The sequence below is a fragment of the Hyperolius riggenbachi genome, chromosome 4, assembly GCF_040937935.1.
Source record: "Hyperolius riggenbachi isolate aHypRig1 chromosome 4, aHypRig1.pri, whole genome shotgun sequence".
Classification (NCBI taxonomy): domain Eukaryota; kingdom Metazoa; phylum Chordata; class Amphibia; order Anura; family Hyperoliidae; genus Hyperolius; species Hyperolius riggenbachi.
In genome coordinates this window covers 412141770-412164721 of record NC_090649.1, presented here as the reverse complement: position 1 = coordinate 412164721, position 22952 = coordinate 412141770, and the positions used below count along the sequence as shown (strand labels likewise).

At 40.2% G+C, this 22952-nt stretch overlaps 1 protein-coding gene across 4 annotated transcripts in view; it reads right to left on the bottom strand.

Annotated features, from left to right (window-relative positions):
- UGP2 (UDP-glucose pyrophosphorylase 2) overlaps positions 1 to 22952 on the bottom strand; it is a 177762-nt gene that overhangs the window by 79882 nt on the left and 74928 nt on the right. For all 4 annotated transcript variants that reach the window (XM_068232360.1, XM_068232362.1, XM_068232359.1 and 1 more), the window contains exons 2-3: positions 16620 to 16747; positions 6076 to 6183 (exon numbers count right to left, since the gene is read on the bottom strand). In XM_068232360.1, coding sequence (XP_068088461.1) covers positions 6076 to 6183; positions 16620 to 16733 — 222 coding nt within the window. In that variant the 5' untranslated portion in view covers positions 16734 to 16747. The remainder of the gene's footprint in view (positions 1 to 6075; positions 6184 to 16619; positions 16748 to 22952) is intronic.

Sequence of the window (22952 nt, the reverse complement as noted above, 5' to 3'; positions counted from 1 at the left end):
TAAAAATTTGCATAGGATTTTCACACACACAAAAAAAATAATAAAATAAACTTTTTGTGCTGGGGCGGGAGGGCTGTCAACAGTAAGATTAATGAATGCTGTCTAATAATGTAGCAGACTTTGGCCACCTTTCAACATTGGTAGCGTGGCATCATGCGTGAACAATATAAATATGTACGCAACCAAGCTTGGAGAACAATGAGAATATCTACTTCAGCCAAACAGTTGTGTCAAACCAGTCTGACACAACTTCTTTTGTTCCCACAGCAAATAAAACTTTGCAGTAAGTCATCAATGCAGAAAGGAAAACTAGACTCCCGATTTTCAAATCCAATTTGTAATTTTCACAAGAAGAAAAACTTTAGGACTCTTTTTACACTACATGCGATTCTGATGCGATTTTACATGCGATTCCGATTTTTGATGTGTTAAATAAAAAAAGGTCCTACATGATGAGTTTTTTCCTGCGTTTTTCTTGTGTTGCTAGCATCCAATGAAAATCAAAATCGCAAACCAGAATTGTAAATCAAAATTGCAAATTGGATTTGCAGTGTGCAGGGGGGCCTCACGCTTCTTTGACACTGTAAATTGCAATTCGGATTTCAGATTCCGGTTTTCCCTGGATGCTAGCAGCACAAGAAGAAAAATAACAGGAAAAAAAAAACACAGCAAGCAGGACTTTTTTCAATCGTATCAAAAATCTGAATCGCATGTAAAATCGCATCAGAATCGGAAATTGGAATCACATGTAGTGTAAAAGAGCTCTCAACTGCACAAAAATTGGAATCGCATGTTAAATTAATTTAAAACCTGAATCGCATGTAAAATTGCAACAAAACCTGAAATCGGAATTGCGCGTAATATTGCATCAAAATCTAAAACTGGAATTGCACGTAGTGTAAAAGAGGCCAGAAGTAGGATATGTATTTTTAAAAGGAGACAAAAGAGATGGAATGTATACAACATTTCATTAACACACAGATTGATGCTTCTGCAAAGCCACATCCCCTTCCCCAATAAGCACCACCCCCACATCTCACCAGCTTACAGGTGGATCAGAATGTGCCTCTGCACACAGAGAAGTGTCTGAACTGTTCTAATCGCTGGATGTGTCTCAGTAAACGACACTAAACCAACCCCGCCCCACGACCCCTGCCATACACATAATTACTACCCAATGACTCCCATAAATTACTATGGTAATAAATAGACGCGCAGTATATATAGATGCACATAGGTTCAGGCAAGCAGAGATTGTCCATCCATTTGGTCTTTAGAATATACATATATATGATCTTCTCTCATATGATTAGCTATGTAAGATATGCCATGTTCTTGCAGTGAAGTTTAACAAGCTCTACATATTCAGCACAGCATTATATCCTGCCTATAACTGCCTGTATCATTTTATTTGGGAAACCTGACCTGAATGCCAAATATTAAAATCACCTGCCCAATACTTTACAGGTCTCCCTTGTGCCCTCAAAACAGTGCTCTGGCCCACTGATTCATGGACTCCACAACACCTTAGAAGGTATCCTGTGCCAATATATTAGAAACCTCTAGGGGAGGCAGAGGCTGTGACTGCATCAGGGCCCATGTACCAGTAGTGCCCACTAGAGATCATTCTTCAACCTTTGTATAGATCTTCATTGGTGCTATGCTGGTAATGATTACCTCTATGGGTGCTTTAAATAGTGTTAATCGTTTACAAATTGTTTCTCCTGATTAAAGAGACTCTGAAGCGAGTATCAATTAACTTTTTTAACATCCAGTAATGTTAATCAATATAACCGCTGCTAAAATGCCGCTATCCGGCGGCAAAACGAGAGGTCTTTACCCTCCAAATCCGATCTGTAAGCTCGGGGGGCACTCCCTAAAGAGGCAGAGCTAATCCCTGTAGCTCTGCCTCTCAGCGTGTCAGTCCCCACTGATCGCCACCTCTCCCCGCCCCTCTCAATCTGCCTTCACAGAGAGGGTTGGGGGAGAGCCGGAGATCCGCGCGGTGATTGACACGCATGGAGGCAGAGCTGCAGCTCATAGCTCTGCCTCCATGAGCAGCAAAATCCACGAAGTTGTGTATTTTGCAGGGGGGATTTGGGGGGGGGGGGATTTAGGGGGTAGAGACCCCTCGTTTTGCCGTGGGATAGCGGCGTTTTAGCAGCGGTTATACTGATTAACATTACTGCATGTTAAAAAAGTAAATTGATACTCGCTTCAGAGTCTCTTTAAAGCAGGAGGATCAGCCATACTAGGACAGGGAAAAAAAACACATATATAAGTAGATAAATACTTGATCTAATTACAAAACAGATATAGTATACTGTCCACGTTTTGATTTCAGTGAATGTGAAATAGTAAATGAAGAGAATTCTGTTCCTGGCAGGAGCCATGTCTTTTCCCCATTGTGTGAAGCTAAATACTGATGTCATCCCCCCCCCCCCCCCTTTTTTCTTTCTTTTCTCCTCCAATCTGCTGAGACGTCTCTGGCTAGCTTGTAAACACAGGATTATGTTGCAGCCTCAGCCTGTCAAACTGAAGTGTGCTCAGACCAATCAGTGAGAAGCAGGAATATGGGAGGGGAAATGACAAGCTTTCTCCTTGGCGTTGGCTGGGTGACTGAGAAAAGATAACTACAGCAGAGACAGTTCTGAATAGATTGGAGAGCTTGAAATACAGGGTGAGATGCCTGTCAGCATTACAAACACATTGCAGTGTTTAAATGGAATTTGATGTTGTGGCTGACAATACCGCTTTAAGAGTTCTCGGACCTTTTCATGTTTTGTTTCTCCATAAAAACTATTATGTATAGAATGCTTGAAATGTATAAACATTTTAGCATAATATACACACTATATTGCCAAATATATTGGAACATTTGCCTATACACATAAACTTTAATCCCATATTTAATCCATAAGCTTAAAGGATACCACAACTGACATGTGGCATAATGAGATAGACATGGGTATGTAGAGTGCCTAGCACACAAATAACTATGCTGTGTTCCTTTTTTTCTTTCTCTGCCTGAAAGAGGTAAATATCAGGTATGTAAGTGGCTGACTCAGTCCTGACTCAGACAGGAAGTGACTACAGTGTGACCCTCACTGATAAGAATTTCCCCCTTTTTTATCTCTTTCTTGCTCTCAGAAGCCATTTTCTTCTAGGAAAGTGTTTTATAGTTGGAATTTCTTATCAGTGAAGGTCACACTGTAGTCACTTCCTGTCTGAGTCAGGACTGAGTCAGCCACTTACATACCTGATATTTACCTCTTTCAGGCAGAGAAAGAAAAAAAGGAACACAGCATAGTTATGTGTGTGCTAGGCACTGTACATACCCATGTCTATCTCATTATGCCACATGTCAGTTGTGGTATCCTTTAAGTAAGGAGTTAGCCAGACCTATGCAGCTATAATGGCTTTAACTCTTCTGGCAAGGCCTTCCACAAAGTTTAGGAGTGTGTTAATGGGCATTCTACCAAAGTAGCTTTTGCGAGGCTGGGTCCTGATAAGAAGGTCTGGCTCACAGTCTCCACGTTGAATTGCCTTCACATCAAACTTGCTCATCCACGTCTTTGTGGAGCTTGCTTTCTGCATGAAATTGTCCAAAATGTCTTGGTATCCTGAAGCCTTCACAGTTCCTTTCACTGGAACTAAGAGGCCAAGTCTAAACCCTGAAAACCAACCCCACACCATAATTACTACTCCACCAAACTTTGCTTTAAGCACAATGCAAGCAAGTACTGTTCTCCTAGCATCAACCAAACCAGACTCAATGCATGGGATTGCCAGCAAGAGAAGCGTAATCTCCACTACTCTACAGTCTAGAGGTGGTGTTCTTTACACCCCTGTATCTACCTCTCTGCATTCTACTTGGTGATGTAAGGCATGGATGCAGCTGCTCAGCCATGGAAAACTATTCCATGAGGCTCTCTTTGCACGGTTCTTGAACTAATCTGAAGACTAGCATTGGACTCTGCCTTAGGGCCCTTAGTTACTTAAAATGCTGGCTATGCCCATCCAGGTGTCATTCAGCAATGTTCTTTGCCACCAAGTGCGGCATTGGGTAAGGCAGGAACCATTCTATTTACAGGGGTGACATTGAGCTCCACTTTTATTCTGTACTCCTTAACAGTAATTTACCTATAAATTCTAGTTATTCATATGTAAATATACATTTCACCGTTTGCTGCCTAGGTATGCAAGGATCCAAAATTATCCCAGGATTCCAAGTTGAAGAGTAGAAAAATCTATATCCTAAAACGAAGTTCATCCTCATTTGCCTGGTTCACTGGGCCATCATCAGATTCAGACACAGAAGACCTGCTTGTGCCCTACAGAAAGAGCCCAGTGTTTTGTGTTACCCTGCTATACTGTGGGTGTTATGCTGGGCTCACGCCAGAGCTGGCTTCCTGCCATTCGCACAGTGGCATGTCCAAGCACAACTATAACAAGAGGGGATTCATAGCACTACGCTTTAGAAGAACGAAAAATCACTCATTTCAACACATTTCAATCCTATTCAGCGGGGCAAAGTAAAGTTTTCCCAGTTAGTCAGACTCACTGTACAAAATAGGCTGACTGAGAATGGTTTTCATTGCATCCCAAATGCTAGCCATCACAATCTTGGTTAGCAAGTAATGGGGGTGGGGGGTGGGGGGGGAGAGAACGACAAATTACTTTAACGCTGTTTCCCAAAATCATGAATAGCTTTCCATATCAATGAGATGCTGATTGTATTGCCTGTGCACATGTACCTGCAAATAACATTGTGTTTTATCTTTCTTCTGTCTCGCTGCTCCCCCTGCCCCCTATGTGTGCACATATATACACTTTGATTCTCATTAAACCTAGGCCCAAATTAACATTTTCTCCCATTTTATAAAGATTTTCATCCAAAATATTGATGGAAAGCTTATTTTCCAGAATGACATACATACCTTTATCTGTTTTATTTCACTCCCTCCCCCTTCACTTAACCTACATCATAAATGTTGTATGTCTGCACTTCTCAGATGAAGTGGACTCTGCACAGCCACGAAACAATTATCACTCTGGTGTTGGCACATGCACTGAAGAATAAATCATTGAATTTCAAAACAGTGTGTGCTAACCAACCTCTGGACTTCCACCTACATCATCATCATTCTCCAATTCCTCCTTCACTGCCTCCTCCCCATTTTTAAAAGTCCTGTAGTATACAGCAAATATAATCTATATGTATCCTTAGAAATAAGGTGGTATCAAATGGACATTTTTTTATGCATTAGAATAATGTATAGCCACTGCCAGTAGTAAATTAAACGTATTCCCTGCAAAATAGGTGAAAAAAAAGACATCCCCAGACAATTGCATAAACAGACAGTCCACTTGTGGAACTCCAAGGCTACACCCGTTTTGAATGGATAAAGACTAGTAAAAATGACAAAACCTGTATGAGAACATGTGTTTGAGGGGATACATCATGACCTAAAGAAGAATCAGATCAAACAGATTCAAGAAACAGGTAATAGGGTAGATCATGAGTCCTAAAGTAGCATAATAGGGTCAAACATCTGTTGACATAATAGAATCTGAAATATGTGTGTGCAGTGCCTGCTGATAGAACATTTTCTGCTCATCTCCTGCCAATCAGTGCCCCTGTTTACATGGTGTAACCTGTCCTAGTAACAACATAGAGAGAGTCTGGCAGCTGGAAATCTCCCATCACTTCATGCCAGAGGATGCTTTGTTAGAATGGATCTGTATTTGTTCACACAATTGAAGAGGAAAGAATGTACCCACATTATAAGTGCATTGCTTGCTTGATCTCTTAAATGAAGTGCCGTCATACTGATACCAGCAGCACATTGACCTAATACTTACAAGGAAATTAAACCACAAAAGAAACACAAGTAAATGAGGAGAAAAAAAACAAAACAAAGAGGGCAACAAGCAGCATAACAATTGATTCTATAAGGTCACACGTGAAAAAGGTACAATATTCATGGGTTCTTTCATTCTCCACACCCTGAGAGGCCTCCTGACAGACATTCTGCTTAGCACCGGTCAAAGAAGTAAATTAGCTAAACTTACAGAATCCTCTGGGGGCCTCTGGATTTTCCCCCAGTCCACTGAAGGCCCCTTTTCTTGCAGGAATCGGTGGAAGAGTTTCTGGAAGCCTTCCAGGTCTTTCTTCGTGTGCTGAAAAAGGAGCAGCAGAAAATGCTTACTGTAGTCAGATTAAAAACAAAACAGCAACAGCTGTATGACAATTAAAGAACAGTCCCAGCCAAAACATTATACAGGTTCAGGCAGAGTTACAGTGATGGGAAAAAACTATTTGCCCCCTTCCTGATTTCTTATTCTTTTGCATGTTTGTCACACTTAAATGTTTCTGCTCATCAAAAACCGTTAACTATTAGTCAAAGATAACATAATTGAACACAAAATGCAGTTTTAAATGATGGTTTTTATTCTTTAGTGAGAAAAAAAACCTCCAAATCTACATGGCCCTGTGTGAAAAAGAAATTGCCCCCTGAACCTAATAACTAGATTTAAATATAAAATAAAACAGTTTTATTTTATAATTAAATCTAGTTTTTAAGTTTTTACTGTTTCATTGTCTCTGCTCAATGACACATTCACTGAAGTATGTCAGAGCTCAAATCTATATATTATTGACCCTTTTTATCGCTTTCCAGCTCTCAGAAGCCATTACTGACAGGAAGATGCTATATGGCTGTAATTATTTATCAGTGAGGGTTATGCTATAGTCTGATCCAAACCGACTCGGGCAGAAACTGTCACTTGCATACCTGATGTTTAACTCTTTCAGGCAGAGAAAAAAAAAAGGAACACAGCCTAGTTATTTGTGTGCTTGGCACCACACATACACATGTCTATCTCATCATGTCAACTTGGCTGTCCTTTAACCTCCCTGGCGTTCTATTAAGATCGCCAGGGCGGCTGCGGGAGGGTTTTTTTTTAATTAAAAAAAACTGTTTCATGCAGCCAACTGAAAGTTGGCTGCATGAAAGCCCACTAGAGGGGGCTCCGGAAGCGTCATTCTGATCGCCTCCGGCGACCAGAATAAACAAGGAAGGCCGCAATGAGCAGCCTTCCTTGTTTTGCTTACATCGTCGCCATAGCGACGAGCGGAGTGACGTCATGGACGTCAGCCGACGTCCTGACGTCAGCCGCCTCCGATCCAGCCCTTAGCGCTGGCCGGAACTTTTGTTCCGGCTGCGCAGGGCTCGGTGCGGCTGGGGGGACCCTCTTTCGCCGCTGCTCGCGGCGGATCGCCACAGAGCGGCGGCGATCAGGCAGCACACGCGGCTGGCAAAGTGCCGGCTGCGTGTGCTGCTCTTTATTTGATGAAAATCGGCCCAGCAGAGCCTGAGCGGCGACCTCCGGCGGTGATGGACGGATATATTCGTCCATACCGCTGAGGAGCAGTACAGTTTGGATACCAAACTGTCAACAGCCTTCTGATTGGAAAAAATAAAATGCGCAGGATCATCTACTGAACTGATTTCACTGCAGAGAATCTTCTAAAAAAAAAAATTCTACAAAAAGCACAGCAGGAAATACTCGCTGCAGTACTTTTCCATCTTTGGACTGTGGCAATATAATATTTTACATCTTTGCACCTAATTCCTTACCAACGTAAAACATCGGGTGGTCATCTTTAAAGGAGTTCATATTTCAGGATTGCGTTTATATTGGCAAGTTAAATTAGTCAGTATCTTTCATCTCTCAGGATTACACTGGTGTGACTAAATTGTACAAATTAACAACCCAAAGTCTCGTATTAAAGATTAACCAGCTGGAAGCGAGATTGGGCCATAAACTGACTTCTACCATGTCTTTTCATCTATATTTATCCATGATTATGTTGAAAGAAAAATGTCCAAGTCTACTTTAGTCTTTATTAGCATTTAATCATGAGCATGCGTTTATAGTTACTTTATAGTTAGTATTTTATTAGGATGATGAAATTGCTGCATAAAATGTGTATTTTGGAACATGTACAAAGCAGTACATAGAGAAAAAAAAAACGTGTGAGAAACGCAGATTTTATCATCTTTATTCCCTCACTAGACTCTCGCCTGCAGGGATCAGAACTCTATCCCAGTTTGGTTCTGAGTTCTGTACAGAAGCATCGCTAGGCTGCAGGCTAGAGACTCGTTCTGTTGCTATGGAGGGGGAAGGTGGGACAAAAGTGAAGTGCAAGACAGAATGGCATTCTGCCAAACGGACCACAAGTTTGGGTCTGCTGCGATTTTTCCAGACTGACGGATGTGTCGCATTGGCCGCTAACAGAACGGAAAGTCATTAATGGAAAACTGAGCCATTTAAAAACTGATCCATGCCACGGATTAGTTTTCCATCCGTGCCAGTGTGAACCGGGCCTAAGAGATTAGCTTGAAAGTGTCTTGACATATGCCCACAGAAAAACCGTTTGTATAGAGCTATATTTGTGAAGAGTTCAATCATAGCTTTTGTTTGCATAGAAATCCTGCATTCAAAGTAGTTTATGCCAATCATAAATCGAATAATTTCAGACCAAAGTTCTTGAGAGATTATTTAATTTAGCAATAAAGATTCAGTAGCTTTGGCAGGCTATTACTCTATCTGTCCCTATTGGGCAGAATGCCCTTCCCAGTCTCAAAGTTCTGTAGTGGACTGTCACTAGTGGAGAAAATTAAATTTAAAGAAGCCAAGATGAAGAAGAGGGCGATCCTCTGGATCCTCAAGAGGCTTCCCACGTCCTTCTGCAAACCACCCTTGCTGCCCTGGAACCCCTAGAAAGTTTTCACCTGCGCACCTCTTCATGTACAGCCGTGCTACACCCACACGAGTATACCTGCGCAGTAGCAAACCGGCTCTTGTAAGTTCCAAGGGTACACATGCTGCAATACTGGGGGTCAGGAGGACATAGGAAACATCTGCAGTTACCAGAAGCTTCCCTCGTCTTTGGCATTTTTTTTTACTCCGCCTTTTTTATGTTTTAACAGTGACACAACTAGCAATAAAAATTTGACAGAGACTTAAACTGCTCTAAGATCACAAAAGGGATTGATACCCACACTAACTTTCTCAATGGCACGTGACATTGGAATTGAAAATTCAGAAAAAAAAAAAAGATTGAAAAAGACTAAAGTACTTCAAAAGTAAGCAACAAGTCTCTCTCTGTTTCTCCTATATAAATCAACTGACTCTGATACTGGCAAGTATTATTGAGTTTATTTCTTTGTAATGTAATGCTGGGAATACACGATGCGTTTTTGCGTTCGTTTTTGCCGTCGTTTTCGCTTTCGATCGATTCTACTCTCGATTCACTGCTCGATTCCCCTCTCGATTCCTTATCTTTTCTTATCAATTACATTCACTTGAATGAGGAGAATCGAAACGAAAGTAGAATCGACCAGATCCAACAGGTTGGAATTTATCTATCGAACCCATCTATCTAAAGTAAAAACTTAACGTGTATTCCCAGCATAACTGTTATGTTCCTAAAACAGTTTCAACATAACATATTAGGGTCCTTATGAGACCTTCTAGAAGTTTACAAAAAAAAGGACTTGAAATCAGCTGGCAATGCTGCAGTACACTGAAGGATGCTGCCGTTCAGCCCAGGCGGCAGTGTTATCAGGTTTGGAACAGTTACCGGTATATTTGCTGAACTTGGAAATCGGTAGAAGCATTTGCTACCTGGACGAGTACCATCAGTAATATACTTCTGGAGGTGTCTCTTTCGATTTTAACTTTTGATATTACTGAAACAAGGTTCCCAGTGTGCTACCTTTGTTTAGGCTTTCATCTACTGACTTAAAGGATACCACAACTGAAATGTGACATAATGAGATAGACATGTGTATGTACAGTGCCTAGCACACAGATAACTATGCTGTGTTCCTTTTTTTCTTTCTCTGCCTGAAAGAGTTAAAAATCAGTTATGTAAGTGGCTGACTCAGTCCTGACTCAGGAAGTGACTACAGTGTGACCCTCACTGATAAGAAATTCCAACTATAAAACACTTCCCTAGCAGAAAACGGCTTCTGAGAGCAAGAAAGAGGTAAAAAAGGGGAATTTCTTATCAGTGAGGGTCACACTGTAGTCACTTCCTATCTGAGTCAGGACTGAGTCAGCCACTTACATACCTGATATTTAACTCTTTCAGGCAGAGAAAGAAAAAAAAAGGGACACAGCATATTTATCTGTGTGCTAGGCACTGTACATACACATGTCTATCTCATTATGTCACATTTCAGTTGGGGTATCCTTTAAAGAGGAACTTTACTAAATAGAAGTTAATAAAATTAGTATTTTTCTTTTTAGAATATTCATTTATATATTTTTTTTAATCAATGTCCGCCCATTGTTAAATCTTACGTTTTACATTAAGTCTTCTGACAGAAGATGTAATATGGAGCACACTAGGTTATGCAGGAGCCTGTCTGACAGATATAACAGTCACAGACGGTAAAGAATGTAGCTTGCATGTAGATTGCACATTAATGTTGGACTATCTTGTTTTTGAATGGGTTCAACAAATTAAAAATGTATAAAGCTGTAACAGGAACTTGACTAAGCTTGGGTTAGTGGGTGGGGAAGGGGGCGGAGAAAAGTTCATTCTTGCAAAATACAGTAAAACTACTGCAATGTTTTGCATTTTATAACATGCATTTAAAAATAATAATAATAATAATATGTAAAGTCACATGATTTACCATAGGTGTCAATAATAGTTTTCACTGTTAGCAGTGTTTGGGCTCCATTCACATTTTTAAAATATCTTTGATGCAAATATTTTTCTAAAAATATTTTCTTAAAAATGCATGCATCCGGTTTCTATGTTATTGCCAAGAGGGAGGCTTAATAAACATACCCACTGATGCAGGTACAAAAGTGTCCATGCAAATTCCAAGTGTGAAATGGCACCAGGTCCTTACTCATCTACCTTTTAGAATGTCCTGCATGGATGTTGCATTATACTGTTAATGTGGGACACATTTATCACACATTTCAGAATGGTAATCATTTTCTCGGTTGATCTGTTTCAACTTAAAATAAACACTGCATCTCAATTTATGTACATTTTCAAATAATAATGACGTTGGGTCTAGATTACACTGTTACACTGAAAGTATTTGTCTTTAAATCATGTACAGGTAGTCCCCGGTTACAAACAAGATCGGGACTGTAGGTTTGTTCTTAACCTAAATCTGTTCTTAAGTCGGAACATTGTGCCATCTCTGTCCCCTGTACCTCCAGTGTCCCCCTCTGTGTCACCTCTGCCCTCTGTACCTGTTTATACAAGTTTAAAAGCCATTTTTTCTTTGAGTTTTTTAAAGTTGATTTGCTCAAAAACTACAAGTCCAATTTGAAAAAAAAAGTTTTTGACTTGTTCCCATGGAAACACAGAATCCATGCCGTTCGTATCGGCAGGTCATTCATAAGTTGGGCGTTCGTAAGGCGGGGACTACCTCCACCAGGGCGGTGGAGTCTGGGAAATTTTCGGTAGCTGGAGCCGGATGATTTTTGTACCAACTCCACAGCCTTGGTAAGAATTAGACTAAGGAGTTGGAGGTTTCATAAACTTAGGAGTTTGAGTCGAGGGGGGGGGGGGGGGGGTAGGATTTTTGTACCGACTCCACACGTCTGCCTGAATCTATGAACTGAAAGATTTGTAGGGAGGATCAGTGATTGCCAATTGCTTTAATAGCATGTTTTGTTTTTTCCATATATGTTTTCGTTTACTTGGGCTCTTTGCGAGCCGCTCAATTGATAAGTTCACTGAAAAGTACGGTATACTTAATGTTTATTTTTATTATTATGTGCAAGAGAGGTTTGTAAACCAGAAAACCGACAACCTTAGCTAAACTAACTCAAGTTTATTTTAGCATTTTCCATGGGAAGAGCAAATTGAACAACCTCTGTATACACAAAATCCCCCAAGTCCCTAGAGATACGACTAAGACTTCTCATGAAGCCAAGAAGCAAATCCATTAGTGATGACCTCATCAGAAATCGACCAATCATAGCATGAAAGGAAAACTTTACATCTGTTCTCCCTTTTGTCCTGACCACCCACAGTGTGTACTCCAGCTTGTCCATGATGCCAGCAGCCATATCAGCTGTGAGTTACAGTACATGACGATGAAACAGCATCACACCTCAAAAAAACGATCTAGTTTATTTTTCTTTCAAGAGTCTGAGACAAATTTCTAATTCTCTCAAGTTTCCACACACAAAAGACAATTGCTTCTATCTCTATGCAAAGAACAACAGTTCTTAACAAAGGTAAAATTACAACTCCTACATGTGAAATGATTTATTGAAAGGCTTTCTCCATGATGGGATTGTTGTGGGCTGGATGGCTTGGCATTTAACAGTCTTCTTGGGTGACTAGAGAGTAAATGTAGCACAACCTTGGAAACCCCTTGAAGCTGCACAGCTGTGTATGACTCACGGAATAAAAAGATGTTCCTCGCTATCAGTGAAAATGGAAAATCCCTTTAAACAAGCCAAATAAGCAGAATATTGGACACAGAGAGGGAACAGGGTTTATGTACATCAGCTTTTATGAGATGTGGAAACAATCGATCAAGCACTAGCTGCGTTAGAAAAGCCATCAATATATTTTATGGATGTATTCAAACTTTCTGTTCACTACAATAACCATATCCACCCCAGGTCAGCTTTATACTTCACAGAGATGTTCAAATCGCCCATCAACAGTTTATATACTATTTACCGTAACTGATGCATACAGACGGTTTTGTAAAATCACTGATGTTTTTGCAAAATAAAACACCTGCTGTACCAGTCCATGTACTGTCCTGTCCTCTTCAGCGACCTCTAGGGGCTTACTCACTTCCATCCAGCCTAAATCCCGCCCCCTTCAGTCACATGGGCAAACTGGTCTGCCAGGCTGAAGCCATGCCTCCAAGATGACTGGCAGCCTATCATGGATTTCAGTGTCCAGTTGGAAGACATGGTAGGCAGGAAGCGAGGCAGAGATGGTGTAGCTGGCACTTTTATGGTGGCCATACATGGTACAATTTTTTCATACAATCTTACCATTTCTATGTAATATAAGGGAACTGCCTAAATTATCCTTTTAGCATATTCACTTAATTTACCTTTATACTACATAGAAATGGTAAGATTGTATGAAAAAATTGTACCATGTATGGCCACCATTACTTTGATAAAATATGTATGCATAATTTAATCTATGCAATGCATACAAAAAAGTGCCCTGGGTTTTAATATACAAAATTCCAAGTGCTCAACCTTTTGGGATACATATACTGTATTGGAGAAAATATTACAGCCTAGGCTCTCAATGTGTGGTACGCATACCCCAGGGGCTACTTCTGATGGTTCCAGGGGTTATTTGGGCTTTATATACTTAACCAAGAATGACAAATTTAGAGTTTTAGAACATTATAAACATATTTAATCACTTTGCAGCCAGACCTTGTTTCCCACTTATGGACCAGATCAGATTTGACAGTTTAGCTATCTCCCTATTTAATCAGCAATAACTTTATCCCTACTTATGATGCCTAAATGAAATATATATGTTTTTTTTCAAGACAAACTAGACTTTCATTGTATGCCATTTTTTCCCTCAAACAATCTTGCTTTCTATACATTTTAATGGTAAAAAATAAAATAAAAAATAAAATAAAAGGAATTTTTTTTTGAAAAAAAACATTTCTCAGTTTTACTAATTACAGTTTAAAAATAAAAAGCACTACTGTAGATAAAGAACACAAATTTTGTTTGGCTATTGCTACCGTTTATTACAAAACTTAGGTTCTGTTCCTGTCACAATTTATGGTGAGGATATTTGATTATAAAATAATCCTAAAATGTGTATTTATTTTTTTTACTATAAATTGAGAAAATAAAAGTATTTTTAATGGTAAAAATCAATCTTATTGGCTCAGGGTATATATATTCCCTTTCACCAATTAGTGCTGCATCAGATAGTGCTAGAGGTGTGCACAGGAGCAAGCTCAATCAAGCACAACTGTGCTTAATTTACAAGACATATCTACGTCCTCGTGGTTTAGATGAAGTCAAAGAGGACGTAGATATACTGTAGTGGTGGATAAAGTGTTTAAACAACACCAAATTAGTATTTGAGTTCATTAAAGCAATAGTAAATGCTTGAAAATGGTTTAGAACCAATTATCACGTACTACGATTAAATATATGTTTGTCAAGGGCTACTTGTGATATTGTTTACTATGCTGGGGGTACTTGTTGAGTACAGGGTTTTAAAACGGGTACATGCCAATAAAATGTTGAGAAACTGTACTACAGTGTCTTACCTACAGGAAATGGAATGTGTGTACGTGTGTGTTTTTTAAAATGGTTTGAGAAGAACGATGTAGGAGTGTGCAAGGGTAAAAAAAAAGGTATCTTCTTTAGCCTATTTAGATGTGTGAAGCCCCTTCCCCACTTGAGCGCATTAGGAAATGGAAGTGCCAACGCAATGCACTTCCGTTTTGATGCGAATTTTGGCGATAAAATTGTGACTCCATTCATTATATTAATTACAATGAGTTTGCATATTTTCATTACCAACCATGCATTATTGCATTGCGACGCGCTTCCCCCCCGCACCGCCCCCCCCCCCCCCCAAAAAAAAAAACATGGCAAAAATTGCACTATGTGGGGAAGCAGCTTTAGGAAACTGGAAGGTAGAGCAAGGAATGCTAAGAACTTACTCTCTGCACTAAACACCACGTAGGATTGTGGCACAATGGTAGCACGGGGGGGGGGGGGGGGGTCTGTTGTGGCAGGAGGATTCACAGAGGGAGCAATAGCGGTGCATAGGGACACGTAAGGGCAAAGAGGGGAGCAGTGACTGCTGTATTCTTCTGCCCCCTCAATCGGCAAATCTGCCAGGTCCATTTTTACCAGAAGCGTTTTGGAAACTCTGTGGCCACCCACTCCAGCACTGCTGCAGGTGGAGGTGGCCATAGAACATGGGCATCACTTCAAAACAAAACCATCATGGCAGCTATGCCAATGAGGAGACAGTTTCAAAAGTGTACCGATATATAGGAAAGCGGGTGAGTTACTGTCCCTGGCACTCATAGATTCTAGTATAGCTTTAAAAGAGCTTTACATTAAAGTAATTGTAGATTACAACCTTAAACATCTTTAAAAACAAGCTTAAAGTGTACCTGAGACAACAAAAGGAAGCATCACCGAGTCCCTCGCCGACCTCTCGAGTGCCTTCTGGCTCAGTAACGCCAGTCAGTCTCTTCTGCGCATGTGCGACCCCGACCCTCCGTGCATGTGCAGAAGAGCCCAACTTGTGCAGCTGAGACAGTTGTCGGGAACGCTAGCGGAAAGGATACGCTCGGGAGGACTATGAGGAACCTGTGGTGCTTATGGGGCTGGAGGAAGCCTTGGGTAAGTATAAAATCTTTTCCTTATTTCGTCTCAGGTTTTCTTTAACCACTTCAGTACCACAGGGTTTTTTGCTTAAAAACCAGAGCAATTTTCACATTTCAGCGCTCCTCCCATTCATTCACCAATAACTTTATTGCTACTCATCAGATGTAAATGATCTATATCTTGGTTTTTTTTGCCACAAATTATGCTTTGTGAGGGTGATATTTGCTTTTAGTAATTATGCTATTATCTGTGCATTTTAAAGGGAAAAATGAGAAAAAAAAAAGAAAAATACACTATTTCTCCATTTCCATGCACTATAGTTTTCAAATAAACAATGTTACCATAGGTAAAACCCACACATTGTATTTGCTAATTTGTCCTGGTTATCTCAACATTTAAATAATGTTCCTAGTACAATGTATGGCGATAATATATTAGTTTCTGGTTTGTGTTTTTTGTTTTCTCATTGTACTCTATCAGTAATTAAAAGCCCTTATCTTCATGATTAACAGTAATACACTCTCATGGCATACATATTTTAAAAGCTAAGTCCCTAGGGTAACTATGTATTCTCTTTTCAATGCTGTCACTTGTTTTTTTTTACAAGTATTTATTTAGGGGTATAGAGTACATGAAAATAACAGTTTTATTGCTTTTCATTCAGTTTTCCGGTAAAAAAAAAAAATCACATGACTTAGCCCTCAGTTGTCAAACAACACAAAATCTATTCTCTCACTTGTCACGGTTAAAATGATACCCTATATACATAATCAGATAGCTTATTGGGCATACAGCACACTGTTTACCACAAGTACGCCTATCTACTCCCCTGAGCTTCAAGTAAAGTTTTGTGGGGAGTAGATAAGCGTAGCAAGGGAGGTGAAGTGGTTAATGTCCCCATCTCGTTCGTTAACCTGTATTCCAGACAGAGTACTATTGCAGTTTTCAACCCTACAAAACATGAAAGTCCTCATTCCAGCTTTAAGAAGATTTCTCTTCTATACTTAATTTTTTGAATAAGCTATGAATTCTCTCTGTCTTCTTGAAAACAGGGTGCAGTGTAGTTGTATCAGCAGTTTGTACACAATGATAGCATCATGTGGTTCTATGTTTGAGTATGGGGTCTACACGGTCAAGAAAGGTGCATAACGCTGGTAAAATCAGATGCTATTCATACAGAAAAAGGGAAAAAATTGTTTTGTCAATACCTCTAAATCAGCCTCCGGTGCTGTAGACAGTAATTTCTCCAGATCCACTTGCATGGCCTCCTCCAGCTCTTGTCTGATGGCTTCTTCGAATTGCGCCATCCCTCCACTAGACATCGCCTTACTCAAATCTGTAATACACAACAACGACCAAATAAGCTTACAGCCAAAGCCCTCATCAAGACTCTAACATGTACTGTTACTTGAGAATTGTCTATGGGGTCACATAAAAAACCCAACATACGCAGTCCAATTACAGATCAAAATGTGTGCTCAAATAAACATTACTTTAGAAAAAGAGGCATGCCCTGACCAGATACGGGTCTAGAACAGGTCTAGTCTTTCTCAACCAAGGTTCCTGGAGGACATTGCAGGGGTTCCTTGGCATTTTTCACCTCCGAGGTGAGTTGCCTCAGCTGAGGTGGCAGGTTGAGAAGCCAGGGACATAATTTTCAAACTTTCTCAATGTTCTCCTCACTTATTTTCCGCCCATTCTAAATTTGAGCTTGTTCTTCACTGGTGATATAGGATGTGTGTACAGCAGATGAAGAGGAAAGAGAAAATGAAGTATTTAACCTGACCCACTTTTAATAGCCAATCCCAATATAAAATATATCACCTCCTCCGTTATTGCAGGGGTTCCCCAAGTTTCAAAAATTATTTGAAGGGGTTTCTCCAGGGTAAAAAAAAAAGTTAAGAAAGGCTGGTCTAGAACTTCATAAATCAAAAAGAAAGAAAGAAAGAAAAAGGCTGGGAGATTTGGTAGTGTTTTGTGACAATTATCCATGATGAAGCTATAATTAAAGTCTCAAAAGCCTACAAAACTGACAGAAACCTATCCTGCACAGAAACCTAAAACTAATTGAATGTGTTCTTTTGTGCGATTTGTGTGTTGTTTTTTTATCGTCACCTAACCCTCACTCAAAATCTAGTCTTGTAAAGTTTGTACTTCTCACACCAAAGGTATGATAAGCAAACATATTTATAACTTATAAACTGACATTGGTCTTAACCTCCTGCAATCATCCACAGCAGTCTCTAGTATCTGGCATTGGCTGTAAAGTGGCAGCGCTAGCAAAAATAAATAAAGCTAATCCGACATTGGTGTTGCATATGGGAGATGCACTCAATTCTTTACACACCACTTGTCTCTACACGGAACATTACATCTAGCTCTAATGTGCACCACTTTATAAATGTAGCAAATGTTGCTAAATCGTTTGTAAAAACCCTAGTGGCTGGATAGTGTACTGGTTAAGGGCTCTGCCTTTGACATGGGAGACCAGGGTTCGAATCCTGGCTAGGTCAAGTATCTATTCAGTAAGGAGTTCAAGGCAACACTCCCTAACACTGCAGGGTGGCCTCTTGAGCGCTTCCCAGGGGCTGCAGCTCTTGAGCGCTTTGAGTCCGACAGGAGAAAAGCGCTATACAAATGTTCAGATTATTATTATTATTATAGTTCACCCTTCCATTATATTAAATGCATGTTGAAAGTAAAATAGCATTGATGTTCAAAGTACAATGTTTTCTGCACTGAACATATGTACAGTTTGCAATGAATATATTAAAAGTACATGGATGACAAGCTTCTGTTGTTCCATTTCCCGTTGAGACAAAATGTTTGTTTTTTTTCTAGACAGGAAACTATCCAGACTCCTCCCACATCCTATCACCCACATGTGGGTAGACAGGGAGTGGACAAAGACCCACCATCTTGACTCTTTGTGTCCTGCACTGCAGCAACTGCAGAGCCTCATAATATCAGGAATCTGCATTAGCTGCAGTATTGGTCAAAACAGTCCTATCCCTGAGTAGCAGGTGGATTGGGTGGCTCTTTACTGAGCAGTAGGTGCTCCTCCATAGCTGATTTTTCCAAAGAAAAAAATTGTACACCGAAAATATAAAACCTTTGTTAGTACAGGTGGATAGAGAGCTATGTAATTGCTAACCATGAAAAATCTAGAAAAAAATCCAGATATGCATCATATTTCTGGAGGTTATTAATTGGTGAACAAGAATGTTGAAAAAGCCAAGAATAATGGTGAAAAATGCCAAGAATACCTCAAAAAATGTTATATATATTCTGTACATTTCTCTTGTCTGTATCTAGTCTGCCTCACTTCTTTCAATCCCTTTGGATAGTTTTCCCTACATGAAGCAACCACAGGACACAGAAGCTCTATGTAATCCTATAGTTCCCCTTCTAACACTGCAAAGCATCATCGGTGAGGAGGGGGTTACGCATGAGCCATCTACATACATGGATGGATGGGATCAGATGTTCTTGGTTATACAGACTCTGTGGAATTCAATGTGCTTTCAATGTTGCCATTCAACAGGAAAAAGACAGCAGCTCGGGTTAAAGTTACACCCTAGCCTCGCACACAGTGGAGCAACTTGTATAAGCTTGAAAGCTCAACGCAGAATACTAGAAGCCTTCGGGGTCACCTGCATTTCTAAGGAGATGTACGAGACCACTGATGTGCTTTATAGGAAGAGACGTTTTGTCACTGAACACAATTTTCACAGAGCCGGGGATGAAACCTTGTTATAGTTCAGCTTCTCACAAGATGTCAGCAGCTCTCTGTAAGCTGACAATGACTGACAAGTTTGCCGCATCTGTCTTTAGTGCGTCGGCCCAAAGTGTGCGGACTCGGGAAGTGCACACTGACGTGAAATGACAGACAGTGTGCAAACAGGCTTCTCTGTACTGTAGTTCAGGTAACAATACAGCATTGCTTTACTGATTAGTAACCTCTCAACAATATCAGAATTTTAATGTATTTTTTAGACAAACTGTTCATCTGAATCCACTTTGAATACTTTACCAGAAGGAAGAAAGAGAAAGGAATGGTTATTGGCAATGTGCTCTTACAAAGCCAGAGTCCTGAGAATAGATCACTCACTGCTGGCATTTGTATGCTCTCTACATGTTAAAGCGTACCCGATTCGACATAAGATAAACGTGTATGTACAGTGCAAGACATATTAATAACCAGGCTGTTTTTCTTGATTTAGTTTGCTGCCTGAACTGGTCAATTTTTAGGCATGGAAGTGACAGCTTCTGTCTTGTTGGTATCTTGTCAGGAATATAGTAAACATCACTGATAAGAAAATTACTGCCATAAAAGTTTTCCTGGCAGATTACAAATTCTGACGAGCAGATATAAAATACATGAACTATTGACCTTTTTAAAATTCTAGGACACTTATTAGGCTGGCACTGAGCAGAGGCAGAATGTTAAAATATAAAATAAAACTATGGGATACAACAACAAAAAAGTAGTAGAAGCATAAATACAGTTGTTTTTCTCACTTCAGAGGCGCCACGCTCGCTTAGATAATGGATCATCTACTCCTGTTCCATTGTCTGAGGAAGTGGGCTGTGTCCCATGAAACGCCTTGCAATTATTGGAGTACATTATTAAAGAATATTTTTGAAACATTTATCTTGTGGAATCTTCTATAGGGAGGTGAGTACTTCTTCCTCTATTTTTAATTTGAACATTGTTTTATCCTTTTGGTGCCTCTGTGTTTCTGATACAAGCATCACTAGTCCACCTTTGGTGGAGGAGTCTACCCCCGTTCTTCCTGCCTACAGATAGCGACATCTTAATCTCCCCCGAGGGGACGGGACAGGTTCCCCTAACGCCTTGAAAGAGGTTGCTTATCAGCAACCCACGTTTGTGTGCATATCTTATATTGTTTTTGTTTTATCATATTGGATGAAAATAGTACTCAATAGTGGTCTCTCGGTTTTTATCTCACCTCTGGTTCACTTTAATTGTCAAGCTTCTTTGCACAATACACCGAGGCTGTGAGAAATGTGATATATTTCAGCGCTAATATGTTGGCAGCGCTGCGTAATATGTTGGCACTTTATAAATACTATAAATAATAATATAACCACTTTTCTTTCTGCTTTAAGAACACAGTGTCCACACAGCTCCATAGGCCACAATAATCTCAGAACGGTGTAGAGTGCATGATAACATGACAATGCCCTATGCTCATAGGTAAGTATTACCTGTTTCAGAGGTTAGGGAGGGCAGGGCAGGCTAGTGTTTGGTACCGTTAGTGTTATGGTTACCATGAAGTAAGCCTGAATAATATAAATACAGCATACAATGGTTAACGTACATAATCATAAGTTATTTTTAAAGAAGCCAGCCTGGCAGCACTATTGTTCAACACACCACGAGAAGCAAATGCTCAGCAATCTGCCATTTTAATATGGTGAGCAGACAGCCAATCAAGTGCAATGGTACACACCCGTGTCTGCAGTACCAAAACCAGCAGGAAGTGCATAAGATCAGCAACATTCAGGTGAGAGGGTTCTGTCGGACGTAATCAAAGTTTATGTCACTAGCAGGGTGCAACACATGCAGGTAGCCTCGCTAAGAAAGAAAGAAAGAAAGAAGTGTGAAGTGAGAGGCTACCTGATTTCTCCATACAATAAATGACTTCATTGGATAAACCAAAAAAACAACTATTTAGCGGTGTCATGTGTGACCACCTTAAAGACTACTAGAGCTGAAACAAATAGGAGAAATGGCTGGAAGCAGGCATGTAAGGGGAGCAGTCACAATTACATGATGTGTATTCGCAGAGCGCTGCCGGCCGTGGTCACACGCTGTAGGACACCTGCAGCCAGGCCAGCGCCTGCGCACTGATGCCCAACTTTGGTGACACGGAAAAGGATGCCCGGCATTTAGGTAAAAAAGACGGGGGACAGAGGAGAACAGGGGAGCGGTGGCCATCAGGACAAACTCCCTTTACATGCCTACTCCCCCTTTTCTCCTATTTGTTTCAGCTCTGGTAGCCTTTAACAATGTTCACAAAGAATTGTGAGTAACTGCTTTTGCCGTAGCAGAACATGCACAAAGAAGGAGGTTAGTGAAACTGAAGTATGAAAGGCCTGTGTAAGCATCCTAGCTTTCCACTCACGCTGTAGTTTAATGAGAGTTTTTCCCAACAGTGCTGCCAATGCTACTTTCTCTCATATGAAGCCAGAGAATGAAGCACTGTTTAAACCAGCCAAGGAATGAATACAGTATATATGTACGTCACTGTAAATGCACTTTAATCCATATTACAAAGATAACAGGAAAAGCTTTGAAACGTATACATACATAACTAACCAGTTCTACAACCAAGCAACAATAGACCACGCATCACGCGGTAATATGTCAGTGATTAGTATCTCTTCAGGAAAGGTCTTATTCCTGGTATACACCATGCTATTTCCCGTCAGATGGACGGGTTGAATCAATCATTTTCGATGGGTCCGATCTAATTTCAGATTATTTTTCTGATCGATTTTCCGTTCACTTCTGTATCGGAAATCAGATCAGACCAAATAATTGATTTGAGCATCAACCTGTCAGGAAATGGCACTGTGTGTAGCAGGCATTAAAAGGAACCTGAAGCAAGAAGTATATGGAGGCTGCCATATTTATTTCCTTTTAAACAATGCCAGTTGACTGGCAGTCCTGCTGATCTATTTGGCTGCAGTACAGTCTGAATAACTCCAGAAACAAGCATGTAGCTAATCTTGTCAGATTTGACATAAATGTCAGAAACACCTGATCTCCTGCATGCTTGTTCTGCGTCTATGGCTAAAAGTATTAGAGGCAGAGAATTAGCAGGATAGCCAGGAAAATGGTATTATTTAAAAGGAAATAAATATGTCAGTCTCCATAGACCTCCTGCTTCAGGTTTCCTTTAAAAATGATACAACAGACCTTTCCCACTAAATCAAAAATCCTCCAATTTATATGGACCAACAATGTATGTATGTTTTACAAAGTACTACATATTTAAGACTGACTGACATGATCATTTTAGGCAGTCTATAAATTTGACTAGTGCAATCAGGGTTTAAATGTAGAAAACCTAGAAGGCAGAAGGCTGTACATATCCTACAATATAGAAAATAGCAGTGGAAGGAGGCAAAACATCCAGGGTGGTGGTGAACTACTGAGCACAACCCATTGTCTGTTTCATTCAGTCTTTAGTCAGACTTTAATTTAGAGACACCGGTAGGTTTTTGAACTTATTTGCGGTCCTGCCACAGAATCTTCAGTGGGTTCAAGTCTGGGTGTCAGAGCAGCCAATCCAAAAGTTTTTATTCTGTTTTCATCGACCATTTCGATTTTGACTATTGTGTATTGGACTGCTGTCTTGTTACATAATTCAGTAACACAAAAGCCTGGTACACACTTTCAATTACACTTGGCCATTTACTGATCAATGTTACCACCACCACCACCACCAAGTAGTATAAGTGATTACCTGCACAATCTGCTTATAGTACACAATACTCATACTACATGG